Source organism: Tachyglossus aculeatus, chromosome 1, assembly GCF_015852505.1.
Source record: "Tachyglossus aculeatus isolate mTacAcu1 chromosome 1, mTacAcu1.pri, whole genome shotgun sequence".
Classification (NCBI taxonomy): domain Eukaryota; kingdom Metazoa; phylum Chordata; class Mammalia; order Monotremata; family Tachyglossidae; genus Tachyglossus; species Tachyglossus aculeatus.
Window position 1 is genome coordinate 47,748,118 of NC_052066.1, and position 14,877 is coordinate 47,762,994.

At 45.9% G+C, this 14,877-nt stretch overlaps 1 protein-coding gene across 1 annotated transcript in view; it reads left to right on the plus strand.

The window, feature by feature from the left end:
- Window positions 1-7,714: 7,714 nt before the first annotated feature.
- AHSG (alpha 2-HS glycoprotein) overlaps window positions 7,715-14,877 on the plus strand; it is a 33,238-nt gene continuing 26,075 nt past the window's right edge. The window contains exons 1-2 of the mRNA XM_038750773.1: window positions 7,715-8,006; window positions 13,683-13,793. Coding sequence (XP_038606701.1) covers window positions 7,800-8,006; window positions 13,683-13,793 — 318 coding nt within the window. The 5' untranslated portion in view covers window positions 7,715-7,799. The remainder of the gene's footprint in view (window positions 8,007-13,682; window positions 13,794-14,877) is intronic.

A 14,877-nucleotide genomic window follows, 5' to 3' on the forward strand; every position in this document is an offset into this window, starting at 1 on the left:
CTTGAGGCACTGAGAAGTTAAGTGACTTGTTCAAACAGACAAGGGGTGGAGCTGAGATAATAATAATAATACTAATGGCATTTGTTAAGCACTTACTATGTGCAAAGAACTGTTCTAAGCACTGAGGGGGATACAAGGTGATCAGGTTGTCCCACGTGGGGCTCACAGTCTTCATCCCCATTTGACAGATGAGGGAACTGAGGCACAGAGAAGTGAAGTGACTTGCCCAGAGGCACACAGCTGACAGTCGGCGGAGCCGGGATTTGAACCCATGACCTCTGACTCCAAAGCCCGGGCTCTTTCCACTGAGCCACGCTGCTTCTCTACTTAGATTGTGAGGCCCATGTGGGTCAGGGACTGTGTGTGACCTAATTATCTCTCATCCACCCCAGCATTTAGTACACAGTAAGCATTTGATAAATACCACAATTATTAGTATTTTATCTAAGCTGAAAGGATGAATAGAGAATGAGGGGGGGAAAGATGGAGGGTATAATTTTGTAGTCTCCCAAGCGTGGGACTGTGAGTGGGGCTCATAGTCTTAATCACCATTTTACAGATGAGGCTCAGAGAAGTTAAGTGCCTTGCCTAAGGTCACACAGCAGACGTGGTGGAGCCGGGATTAGAACCCATGACCTCTGATTCCCAAGCCCGTGCTCTTTCCACTGAGCCACGCTGCTCCTCTGACTCCCAACTCCGTGCTCTTTCCACTAGATCACAGTGCCATATGCCACAGTCCCATCTCCCCCTCGTCCCCCTCTCCATCCCCCCGTCTTACCTCCTTCCCTTCCCCACAGCACCTGTATATATGTATATATGGTTGTACATATTTATTACTCTATTTATTTATTTATTTATTTATTTTACTTGTACATTTCTATCCTACTTATTTTATTTTGTTGGTATGTTTGGTTCTGTTCTCTGTCTCCCCCTTTTAGACTGTGAGCCCACTGTTGGGTAGGGACTGTCTCTATGTGATGCCAATTTGTACTTCCCAAGCGCTTAGTACAGTGCTCTGCACATAGTAAGCGCTCAATAAATGCGATTGATTGATTGATTGATTGATATGCCTCAAGGAAATTCAACCGGAGCCTCTGGGAAACTCCAAAGCACCTTTTAGAGACTGCAACAGTAAAAGCAAACACATGAAACACCCGTCTATCCTAGCTCATTTCCTTGCTATTAGCCCCAGCGGAAAGGTCACTCTTCCGAACATCAGTTGACCTGGCTCGTTCCTGGGTCATTTCTTCCAGGAGCTGATTAGTGAGGGTGATGACTGCACGTTTTCACTGTTCACTGTGCTGCACCCCTGACCACTATTTTCATTGAAGATGACAGTATTTGTTAAGCGCTTACTACATGCCAAGCGCTGTTCTAAGCACTGGGGTAGATACAAGGTCATCAGGTTGTCCCACGCGGGGCTCACAGTCTCAGTCCCCATTATCCAGATGAGGTAGCTGAGGCACAGAGACGTGAAATGGCTTACCCAAGGTCACACGGCTGACAAGTATCAGCTGAGAAGCAGCGTGGCTCAGTGGAAAGAGTCCGGGCTTTGGAGTCAGAGGTCATGGGTTTCATCATCATCAATCGTATTTATTGAGCACTTACTATGTGCAGAGCACTGTACTAAGCGCTTGGGAAGTACAAATTGGCAACATATAGAGACAGTCCCTACCCAACAGTGGGCTCACAGTATATATGTATACACCTGTATATATGTATATATGGTTGTACATATTTATTACTCTATTTATTTATTTATTTATTTATTTTACTTGTACATTTCTCTCCTACTTTTTTTATTTTGTTGGTATGTTTGGTTCTGTTCTCTGTCTCCCCCTTTTAGACTGTGAGCCCACTGTTGGGTAGGGACTGTCTCTATGTGATGCCAATTTGTACTTCCTAAGCGCTTAGTACAGTGCTCTGCACATAGTAAGCGCTCAATAAATACGATTGATTGATTAAAAGGGGAAGACAGAGAACAAAACCAAACATACTAACAAAATAAAATAAATAGAATAGCTATGTATTGTTTGATATGTTTGAATATGTTTGAAAATAGATATGTTTGAATCCCGGTTCCACCACGTGTCTGCCATGTGACCTTGGGCAAGTCACTTAACTTCTCTGAGCCTCAGTTACCTCATCTGGAAAATGGGGATTAAAACTGTGAGCCCCACGTGGGACAACCTGATCACCTTGTATCCCCCCCAGCACTTAGAACAGTGCTTTGCACATAGTAAGCGCTTAACAAATGCCATTATTATCATTATTATTAAGTATCGGAGCCGGGATTTGAACCCGTGCTCTACCCATTATTCATTCATTCATTCATTCAGTCGTATTTATTGAGCGCTTACTGTGTGCAGGACACTGTACTGAGCGCTTGGGAAGTACAAGTCGGCAACATATAGAGACGGTCCCTACCCAACAGCGGGCTCACAGTCTAGAAGGGGGAGACAGACAACAACAAAACGAAACAACCCTTGGAGCCCCAGTTTTAAGGGGAAGGAAGAGAAGGCACTGAGATAAGGGAGGAGAACCTGCCTAGAAATGGAAAATCTAAAGGCAGAACAACAATGGAAAGGGTAGCCTGAAATGATCTCTGGTCTCTGTGTGAATGGGGCAGCGATGGTCATCAGTGATCGTCACGGCGTGGCCTGGGAGAGGAAGGGGAAGTTGATTCTACTGCATCAGCCTCCTTACTGCATCAGCCTTCTCTCTGATCTCCCATCCTCATGTCTCTCTCCACTTCAATCCATACTTCATGCTGCTGCCCGGATTAGCTTTGTCCAGAAACGCTCTGGGCATATCACTCCCCTCCTCAAAAACCTCCAATGGCTACCAATCAATCTGCGCATCAGGCAGAAACTCCTCACCCTGGGCTTCAAGGCTGTCCATCCCCTCGCCCCCTCCTACCTCACCTCCCTTCTCTCCTTCTCCAGCCCAGCCCGCACCCTCCGCTCCTCCACCGCTGATCTCCTCACCGTACCTCGCTCTCGCCTGTCCCACCATCAACCCCCGGCCCACGTCCTCCCCCGGGCCTGGAATGCCCTCCCTCTGCCCATCCGCCAAGCTAGCTCTCTTCCTCCCTTCAAGGCCCTGCTGAGAGCTCACCTCCTCCAGGAGGCCTTCCCAGACGGAGCCCCTTCCTTCCTCTCCCCCTCGTCCCCCTCTCCATCCCCCCCATCTTACCTCCTTCCCTTCCCCACAGCACCTGTATATATGTATATATGTTTGTACATATTTTTTAATCTATTTATTTATTTATTTATTTTATTTGTACATATCTATTCTATTTATTTTATTTTGTTAGTACGTTTGGTTTTGTTCTCTGTCTCCCCCTTTTAGACTGTGAGCCCACTGTTGGGTAGGGGCTGTCTCTATGTGTTGCCAATTTGTACTTCCTAAGCGCTTAGTACAGTGCTCTGCACATAGTAAGCGCTCAATAAATACGACTGATGATGATGATGATGATTCGACCTAGAGGACTGGATGCTGGAGGGTCAGGCTGAGGGACTCCATCTGTTTTTAATCAAGAACACTTCCCACCATCCTAAGACCAAAGTCCCCTCTCAAGAAAACTTACGTCACGCTACTTCTTTTAGGCAGTGATTTTTCCAGATTCCTGCCACAGGAGAGGCCCAGGTGATACAACAAAGACAATAAAGACTGTGCCTCGGTTCCTCGGTTGAAACTGTCCCCCCCTTAATGGCCTTGCCTCAGAAGGTGCTTCCTTTTTCCCGTCTAGTGGTTGCATCCTCTGACCGTCATGAGATCTGGGTCACACGTTGGGGTGGGAAGCAGGCTTGGCGGCGGGAGGGGGGGAGGCGGCATCAAGGCTGTGTGGAGAGAAGGAAACAGGAGTGGTCATCCTCAGTTACCATATTGGGGTCAGCTCACTCTCAGCTTATTTCCTTTTCCCGCGAGACCGTGTGACTGGAAGGGAGAGGAGAGGGAGAAAGGATCGCCAGGATAGGAGAAGCGGATAGAGCAAGGCCCTGGGAATAATAATACTAACGATAATTATGGCATTTGTTAAACACTTACTATGCGCCAAGCACTGTTCTAAGTGCTGGAAGTAGAAGGTCCTGGGTTCTACTCCTGGCTCCGCCACCTGTCCGCTGTGTAACCTTGGACAAGTTGCTTTATTTTTCTGTCCCTCAGTTCCCTCATCTTTAAAATGTGGGTTAAGACCATGAGCCCCGTGTGGGACAGGAACTGTGTCCAACCCGATTACCTTGTATCTATCCCAGAACTTAGTACAGTAAGTGCTTAACATATACCATTAAAAAAAAATTAGAGGTACGTGGCGGGCCACTGAGTAGGTTACCGTGACACCAATGGCAATGATTTTCCTCGAGGAGAGTCCCAGAACACGTGTTTCCGCAAATCTTGGATGAGGAAGATGCTCTTGTCAGGAACTCTGTCTCAGAGAAGCAGCGAGGCTCAGTGAAAAAAGCACGGGCTTTGGAGTCAGACGTCATGGGTTCAAATCCCTACTCCATCAGTTGTCAGCTGTGTGACTTTGGGCAAGACATAACTTCTCTGGGCCTCAGTTCCCTCATCTGTAAAATGGGGATGAAGACTGGGAGCCCCCGGTGGGACAACCTGATCACCTTGTAACCTCCCCAGCGCTTAGAACAGTGCTTCGCACATAGTAAGTGCTTAATAAATGCCATTATTATTATTATTATTATTATTATTATTATTATTATTATTATCACCCTTTCCCAAGAGGGGGTGGACCAGTCTCTTTTTTTTTAATAGTATTTGTTAAGAGCTTACTTTGTGCTAGGCACAGTACTAAGTGTGCTGGGGTAGACAGAAGCCAATCCAATTGGGCACTGTTCCTGTCCCATATGGGGTTCACAGTCCTAATCCCCATTTTGCTGATGAGGCAACTGAGGTGCAGAGAAGTCGAGTGACTTTCCCAAGATCACACAGCAGACAAATAACGGAGCTGGGATTAATAATAATAGCAATAATAATAATAATGATGGCATTTATTAAGTGCTTACTATGTGCAAAGCACTGTTCTAAGCACTGGGGAGGTTACAAAATTATGGTTCTTGTTAAGCACTTACTATGTGCTGAGCACTGTTCTAAGCGCTGAGGTAGATACAAGTTCATTCATTCAAAATACAAGTTCATTAGAGAAGCAGCATGGCTCAGTGGAAAGAGCCCGGGCTTTGGAGTCACAGGTCATGGGTTCAAATCCCAGCTCCACCACATGTCAGCTGGCTGTGTGACTCTGGGCAAGTCACTTAACTTCTCTGAACCTCAGTTACCTCAACTGGAAAATGGAGATTAAGTCTGTGAGCCCCACGTGGGAAGACTTGATTACCTTGAATCTACCCCAGTGCTTTGCACATAGTAAGCGCTTAATAAATGCCATTATTATTATTATTATTATTAAATCATATTTATTGAGTGCTTACTGTGTGCAGAGCACTGTACTAAGCGCTTGGGAAGTACAAATCGGCAACATATAGAGATGGTCCCTACCCAACAACGGGCTAACAGTCTAGAAGGGGAGACAGACAACAAAACAAGTAGACAGGTGTCAATACCATCAGAATAAATAGAATTATGGCTCTAAACACATCATTAATAAAATAGAGTAATAAATATGTACAAATGAAATAGAGCAATAAATATTTACAAATATATACAAGTGCTATGGGGAGGGGAAGGGTGAGGAAAGGGCGGGGGGGCGATGGGGAGGGGAGGAGGAGCAGAGGAAAAGGGGGGCTCAGTCTGGGAAGGCCTCCTGGAGGAAGTGAGCTCTCAGAAGGGCTTTGAAGGGAGGAAGAGAGCTAGCTTGGCGGATGTGTGGAGGGAGGGCATTCCAGGCCAGAGGTAGGACGTGGGCCGGGGGTCGACGGTGGGGCAGGCAAGAACGAGGCACAGAGAAGAGGTTAGCGGCAGAGGAGTGGAGGGTGTGGGCTGGGCTGGAGAAGGAGAGAAGGGAGGTGAGGTAGGAGGGGGTGAGGTGATGGACAGCCTTGAAGCCAGGAGTGAGGAGAAAAGTTAACCGGGTTGGACACAGTCCCTGTCCCACATTGGGCTCACAGTCGTAATCCTCATTTTTTAAAGATGAGAGAACTGAGGCCTAGAGAAGTGAAGTGACTTGGCCAAGGTCACCCAGCAGACAAGTGGCAGAGTTGGGATTAGAACCCATGGCCTTCTGACTCTCAGGCTCGTGCTCTATCTTCGAACGCAGGTCTTATAATAATAATAATAATAATAATTGGCATTTGTTAAGCGCTTACTATGTGCAAAGCACTGTTCTAAGCGCTGGGGAGGATACAGGGTGATCAGGTTGTCCCACGTGGGGCTCACAGTCTTAATCCCCATTTTCCAGATGAGGGAACTGAGACCCAGAGAAGTTAAGTGACTTGCCCAAGATCACACAGCCAGGTCTTCTGACTCCTAGGCTTGTGCTCTTTCCACTAGGCAATGCTGCTTTGCCTGAATTACTGTTGTCACATCTCTACCTATTGGAACCAAATGGGCCCAATGCCCTTGATGATTAAGTGAGTTTGTGAGCTTCAAACTTGGAGGGTAGGCCCACCCTCATTTGGGGAATGAACAGAGTCGTATGCCAAGAGGACTTCTTTCTTTTCTTTTTTTTAAATTGAACCAGTAACAAGAGAACGTCGCAGATTTCTGTCCTTTCCTGCCTCTTTGGGTACCTGTGACCACACTGGAATGTCCCTTTTCTTTTTAAAGGTATCTGTTAAATGCTTACTATGTTCCAGGTGCTGTACTAACTGCTGGGGTAGATACAAGCTAATCAGGGTGGACACAGTCCCTGTCCCACATGGGGGCTCACAGTCTTAATCATCATCATCATCATCAATCGTATTTATTGAGCGCTTACTATGTGCAGAGTACTGTACTAAGTGTTTGGGAAGTACAAATTGGCAACATATAGAGACAGTCCCTACCCAACAGTGGGCTCACAGTCTAAAAGGGGGAGTCTAAATCCTCATTTTACCGAAGGGGGAACTGAGGCACAGAGAAGTGAAATGATTTGCCCAAGGTCAGTCAATCAGTCAGTCAATCTCCTAGGCTGTGAGCCCGTTGTTGGGTAGCAATTGTCCCTGTTGCCGAACTGTACTTTCCAAGAGCTTAGTACGGTGCTCTGCACACAGTAAGCGCTCAATAAGTACAATTGAATGAATGAATGATCACATTGAGCGCTTACTGTGTGCAGAACACTGTACTAAGCGCTTGGAGAGTACAATATTACAATAAACAGGTACATTCCCTGCCCACAGTGAGTTTACAGTCTAGAGGGGAAGGTCACAGAGCAGATGTGTACCAGAGTCGGGATTAGAACCCAGGTCCTCTATCTCCCAGACTCGTGCTCTGTCTGTTTGGTTCCTGAACCAAGAGACTCTCCACTCCTTTGAAGCCAAGAGTGGGCTTGTCCTTCCAGCTCCATTCACACTCCTTTCTTGAGTTTCCTGCAGGGTCGCCTCTTTTTGCTGAGATCGGCTCATTCTGAGCAAACTTTGGAGCATCCCACTTGATGGAATTGACTTTGGCAGCATTCAGAGAGGTGTGTGTTGTCCTAACTTGTTTGCTTTTGCTTTTTCCCTGTGCTGGTTTCAGGAGCTTCTTGGAACCAGTAAAACAATCATTCCAGGTCCTTATGCAATTCCTCTAGCCTTTAGCCGTCTCGGCTGGTAGATAAATGAAGCCCCATTCCGTGGGCTTCTACCTTTCTGCTGCCGGTGACTGAGGGTTGGTGTTTGGAGTTGGTCTCCATCACCTCTCCCAAGGGAACCATGAAGTTTTTTATCGTTTTAATCGGTTTGGTCCAGCTCCTGAACTGGGCCACCGCCCAGAAGGCCTTTCCCGTCAGAGACCTCGACTGTGACGATCCGGAGGCAGAGCAAGCGGCAGCGGAAGCCGTGCGGTACATTAACACACACAGGCAACATGGATACAAATATGCCCTGAATCAGATTGAGAAAGTCAAAACGTGGCAACGGGTAAGTGCTAATTACAATAATTGTAGTGTTCGTGAAGTGCTTACTACGTGCCAGGCAGCGTACTAAGTGCCGGGTAGATACAAGGTAATTGGGTCAGACACCGTCCCACATCGGGCTCACAGCCTTAATCCCCATTTCAGAGATGAGGGAACTGAGGCACAGAGAAGTTAAGTGACTGGCCCAAGGTCACACAGCAGACACGTGGCGGAGGTGGGATTAGAACCCCTTCTAGATTGTGAGCCCGCTGTTGGATAGGGACTGTCTCTATATGTTTCCAACTTGTACTTCTCAAACGCTTAGTACAGTGCTCTGCACACAGTAAGCGCTCAATAAATACAACTGAATGAATGAATGAATGAATGAATGAACCCAGGTCCTTCTGACTCCCAGGCATGTGCTCTATCCCAAAGACAAAACAGTCTTCGGGTAGGGAGCAAAACTTAACTTTACCTGAGACTGTGTGTTCCTTGAGGGCAGGAATTGTATCAATCAGTCAATCGATCAATCAACTGTATTTATTGAGCGCTTTCTATGTGCAGAGCTCTTGGGAGAATACAATACAAAATAATTAGCAGACATATTCCCTGCCCATGACGAGTTGATAGTCTAGAGGAGGAGACAGACATTAGTATGAATAAATAAGTACTTTATAGTATAGAATTTCAAGAAATATACAAAAGTTCTGTGGGGTTGAGGGTGGGGCAAAAATACCAGTTGTCTAAAGATCACACATTGAAGTATACAGACGACTCAGAAGGGAGAGTGAGCCGGGGAAAAGACGGCTTAATCAGGGAAGGCCTCTTGGAGGAGGCATGATAAGGACAATAATAATTGCGTTATTTCGTACGCACTTACTGTGTGCCAGGCACTGTACTACTACTAATAATAATGATGATGGCATTTGTTAAGTGCTTACTATGTGCAAAGCACTGTTCTAAGCGCTGGGGGGGATACAAGGTGATCAGGTTGTCCCGCATGGGGCTCACAGTCATCCTCCCCATTTTACAGATGAGGTAACTGAGGCTCCGAGAAGTTAAGTGACTTGCCCAAGGTCACACAGCAGACATGTAGCGGAGCTGGGACTCAAACCCATGACCTCCGATTCCAAAGCCCGGGCTCTTTCCACTGAGCCATGCTGCTTCTCTAAGAGTTGTGGTGGTTACAAACAAGTCGGCTTGGACACAGTTCCTGCTCCACATGGGGCTCCCAGTCTCAATCCCCATTTGAAAGATGAGGAAACTGAGGCCTAGAGAAGTGAAGTGACTTGCCGAAGGTCACACAGCAGACAGGTGGTGAAGTCGGAATTAGAACCCATGACCTTCTGCCTCCCAGGACCTCTTAGTAATGCTTTGAAGGTGGAGAGAGTGGTGGTCTGGTGTATATGGAATGGGAGGGAATACCAGGCTAGGGGAATGACATGGGAAAGGAGTTGGCGGTGTGACGGATGAGATCGGTATATATATTTTAAATTATTTATTTATTTGAATGTCCACCTCCCCTCTAGACTAAAAGCTCTTTGTGGGCAGGGAACATGTAGAACAACTCTTTTATACTGTGCTCTCCCAAGTGCTTAGTAGAGTGCTCTCAATAAACACCATTGATTGATTGATTGAAGGTCTGGAAAGAGAGATGGACTTGGCTTTGTATCATAAATTAGCTTGAAACAAAGTGGTAGAATAGAAGCTGCAGACCCAGATAAAATGCTGGCCCCAGTCTCAGGCAGTTTTCCTCTAGCTTTCCTGCAGATACCACTGAATTCACCTATTAAACTGCAAGGTGTAGAGACAGTTCATATTTTCTGCCATTTCCCTTATCTCTAATTTATTTTTGTGTCTCTCCCCTTCCCTAGTCTATAAGTTCCTGATGGGTGGGGATGGCAACTCTGTTATACTGTGCTCTCCCAAGTGCTTAGTACAGTGCTCTGCACACAGTAAGTGCTCAATAAACATGACTGAATGGATGAAGGAATGAATCTACCAAAGCAGAATGGCATAGTGGATAGAGCCCAGGCCTCGGAGCCTCTAATTCTGGCTCTGCCCCTTGTCTGCTGTGTGACCTTGGGCAACTCACTTCACTTCTCTGTGCCTCAGTTCCCTCATCTGTAAAATGGGGATTGGGACTGAGCGCCCCACACAGGACAGGGACTGTGTCCAACCTGATTTGCTTGGATCCACCCCAGCGCTTAGTACAGTGTGTGGCACACAGTAAGCGCTTAATAAATATCATCATCATCTATAGTATTGTACTTTCCCAATAATAACGATGGTATTTGTTACGTGCTTACTATGTGCCAAGCACTGTTCTAAGCACTGGGATAAATACAAGGGTAATCAGGTTGTCCCACGTGGGGCTCACAGTACTAATCTCCATTTTACAGATGAGGGAACTGAGGCACAGAGAAGTTAAGTGACTTGCCCAGGGTCACATAGCAGACAGGTGGCAGAGCTGGAATTAGAACCCACGACCTCTGACTCCCAAGCCTGTGCTCTTTCCACTAAGCCACGCTGCTTCACTTAATACAGTACTTCCCAAGTGCTTAATACAGTTCCCATGCACTTTAAACAGTACTCTGCACACAGTAAGCGCTCAATAAATGCCATTGACTGATTGAAGGCTCTCCTCCTGCTTTAAAGACATCTCTACTCTGATGTCCTCCTATCACTTCAAATTTAACATGTCTAAAACCAAGCTCCTTATCTTCCCACCCAAACCCTGTCTGCCCCCTGACTTTCCCATCACTGCAGATGGCACCACCATCCTTCCTGTCTCACAAGCCAGAAACCTAGGCATTATCCTCAACTCTTCTCTCTCATTTAACCCCAACATTCAATCCATCACTAAATCCTGTCGGTCCCACCTTCACAACATGGCCAAAATCCAGCCTTTCCTCTCCATCCCGTTACCACATTAATGCAATCACTTATCCTATTCTGCCTGGATGACTGCAGCAGCTTCCTTGCTGACCACCCACCCTCCTGTCACATCTCACTCCAGTCCATTCTTCACTCTGCTGCCTGGATGATTTTTCTACAGAAACCTTCAGGACATGTCACCCTGCTCCTCAAAAAACTCCAGTGGTTGCCCGTCCACCTCTGTATCCGACAAATACTTCTCACCATTGGCTTTGAAGCAGTCCACCACCTTGCCCTCTCCTACCTCACCTCGCTTCTCTCCTTCTACATCCCAGCCCGCACACTCCACCCCTCTGGGGCTAACCTCCTCACTGTGCCTCGCTCTTTCCTGTCTCACTGAGACTGTAAGCTCATGTGGGCAGGGAATGTGACTGTTTATTGTTGAATTATGCTCTCCTAAGTGCTTAGTACAGCGCTCTGCGCACAGTAAGCGCTCACTAAATACCACCGAATGAAAGAAAGGCTGTCTCTGAAGGGGTCTGCTGTATGAGTGCTTCAGTCCGGGAAACAGTCAGAGGGTGCAGGGAATAATGATGACAGCGGGCCTAGACTAGAGATATGTTCTGAAACGTCATGCATGGGGAGGAATTATTATTATTTTTAAAGAATTATTTTTGGTGTTTAAAATCCCGTCCAGATTTCAGGAGAAGGGTCTCTTTTAGGTAGTTGCAGCCTCTAGTGGGTTTTGCTGTTGCGATTAATTGCAAATGCAAGTCCCCTGAATGCTCTAAATGTAAATTTGCCTTTGGAAACTGGTTGCCAAAATAGAGCAATCTGGCGATGGGAGTTTGGAGCAGTGAGCTGATTCTGGGCCACTAAAGACAAACTCTGAATAAACCAGATGCATCTCTCCCCGTTCTGCTCAAGACCCTGCTAATTAATGTTAGGTGTCAAGCACTGTAACTGTGAGCCCCATGTAGGACAGGAACCGCGTCCAAACTGATTACCTTATTCCTGTACTTAGTACAGTGCTTGGTATAGAGTCAGCGCTGAACAAGTACCATTTTAAAAAATCCATCAGTGGTATTTACTGAGCATTTACCATGTGCAGAGCACTGTACTAAACACTTGGGAGAGTAAAGCACAGTAGAGGTGGGAGGTACAAGATAGTGTTGATTTAAAATTTGACAAGATCAACACGGTTTGAAGCTGAATGATGAAAGGTTACCCGCTTTGAAACAGGTTAACCAGTTACAGGACTTTGCTAAGTCTTGAAAATTGCAGGTTCTTGGAACCTAAGGCAGAGGTGAGTTTATTATTAGTTCATATCCACCCTGATGGTAGATATGCATGTATAGTGTTCTCCAGTTTTTAACCAGCCTGGATTATTAAGGGTAAAATCCTGCCTCCTTCTTTAACAAGAATTCCAGGATTAGAGGGACTTGTGGAGGTGCTGGGGGAAGGAGATGGGAAAGGAAGAGGAGGGTAGAGGGACAGAGGAGAGAAAAAGAGATAAGTAAACCAAGAGAGTGAGAGAGACAGAGAGAAAGAGGAAGAAAGGGAGAAAAAAGAGATAGTGTGATCCCTTCTACACTCGGCATTGCTAAATAATTGGGGAAAAATCTAAACATTGCGTTTTTAAAATATTGCCTGATAGTTTAGGGAAAAAAATGGAATTTCTAGTCTACTGTTCTATGGAGTTGGCTATGAATTCAATCTCCACTGCTCTATTAATAGGTGAACTCAGGGTTAATTGGACTGCTTTTCCATCCTCGCCCACCCGGCTTTCTTGCCTGTTTTTGTTTCTAATGATTCATTTCTTCACAGCTTCGAGAAGCAGAATGGCCTAGTGGAAAGAGCATGGGCTTGGGTGGGAGTCAGGGAACATGAATTCTAATCCCGCCCCTGCCACTTACCTTCTGTGTGACCTTGGGCAAGTCATTAACTTCTCTGTGTTTCAGCTTCCTCGTCTGTAAAATGGGGATTCAATACCTGTTCTCCCTCCTACTTGGACTATGAACCCCATGTGGACACTAATTTTCTTGGAGTTACCCCAGCGCTTAGTACAGTGCTTGGTACATAGCAAGCACTTAACAAATATCAATCAATCATATTTATTGATCATTTGCTATGTGCCCAGGGCTGTACTAAGCGCTTGGGAGAGTATTAGCAGAATTAGCAGATGATTATTATTATCATTATTATTATTATACTGTACTCTCCCAAGCACTTAGTGCAGTGCTGTGCACACAATAAACGCTCAAATACAACTGATTGATTATTATTATTATCAAATGTCATCCCCCCCATTTAAGGCACAATTCTCCCCATTCCCTTCCCCCTCAGCGATGAAGAGATGATGAGCCTTGAAGCATAATGACCTCTAGAGAGTCAGAGTCACAGTTTTTAGACATCCCTTCAGACTAGCAAGGCAATGCCCATGACTTCACAGCTGCTTAAAAAAAAGGAATCCTTTCAAGTCAGCTGGTTCTTGCAAAAATTAAGCAAACAGCTCATCTCAAATACTCGAGAAGCAGCACGGTCTGGTGGCCAGAACACAGGCCCGGGAGTCAGAAGGACCTGGGTTCTAATCTCGACTCCAACACGTCTGCTGTGTGTCCTGGGGCTAGTCACTTAACTGCTCCATGCCTCAGTTTCCTCATCTGTAAAATGAGGGTGAAAACTGTGAGCCTCATGGGGGACGTGGTCCGGGTCCAACCTGATTGGCTTGTATCCATCTCAGTGCTTAGTACAGCGCCTGGCACATAGTAAGTGCTTAACAAATACCATTAGATTAAAAAAAGTTATTTTTCTTCCTCCACAGAGACCTTTTGGAGAGGTATTTGATATGGAATTGGATTTGCTGGAAACCAATTGCCACGTGCTAGATCCCACGCCACTGGAAAACTGTACCGTGAGGTCCCTGGTGGATCATGTAAGTGACCTTGGTGACGGACATTACAGGTTGACTTTTGTCACTAATTGTGCGATGGTTTGTTGGTCTGCGTCTCCATCCTTGCCCTCCCTGCTTTCTTGCCTGCTTTTCGTTTCTAATGATCCCCTTCTACACAGTTTCGATCCCCAGGCCTCATCGAACGCTCCCAAAATAACCACGTCCGAAGCCGCCGCCGCCGCTACTGCCCTTGCTGCTTTCTGCATTGAGCTGGCTTCAGGCCGAGCTCTGAAATTAACTCCGACGTCACTCTGACTCACAGAGGGGCTGAGTAACAGAGCACACAGCAAATAATAATGTTGGTATTTGATAAGCGCTTACTGTGTGCAAAGCACTGTTCTAAGCAAATACCCATCGGTCCATGCTATAGCTCTGCATGGGGGAATATTTCACACTGTCGCTTCTTTGATCAATAAACTTTGGCCACCGGGTTCACTAATGCCCTTTGAAGTAGTTCGACTTCCCTGCCAATTGAACTGAGAGACAGAAGAGTCTTCCCATTGCTTAGAACAGTGCTTTGTGCATAGTAAATGCTTAACAAACACCATAATAATAATATTATAACTCCTAAGTAATATTATTACTCCTATAGTAATATTACTACTCCTGTTCACAGATTCACATATTCACAAATAATTCACAGCCGATAGGCTCAAATGGGTGTGCCTCACTTTTTCTTATGAAACTTGGGAGAAAACTGGGAAACATCTTTGCATTCGTTCGTTCATTCATTCATTCATAATTATTATTATGGTATTTGTTAAGCATTTACTATTATTATTATTATTATTATTCTCTTGGGGCTGAGGATATTTACTATTATTATTATTATTATTCTCTTGGGGCTGAGGATACCAGAACGATCTTCCTCTCTTTGTCTTTTCATTCAGACATATTCATTGAGTGCTGACTGTGTGCAAAGCACTGTATTAAGCATTTGGGAGCACTGTAACCTAGTATCTCATCTCAAGGGGATCTTGGGAGAAGTAACATGGCTTAGTGGATACTGCATGGGCCTAAGAGACAGAAGGCCCTGGGTTCTAATCCTGGCTCGGCCACTCATCTG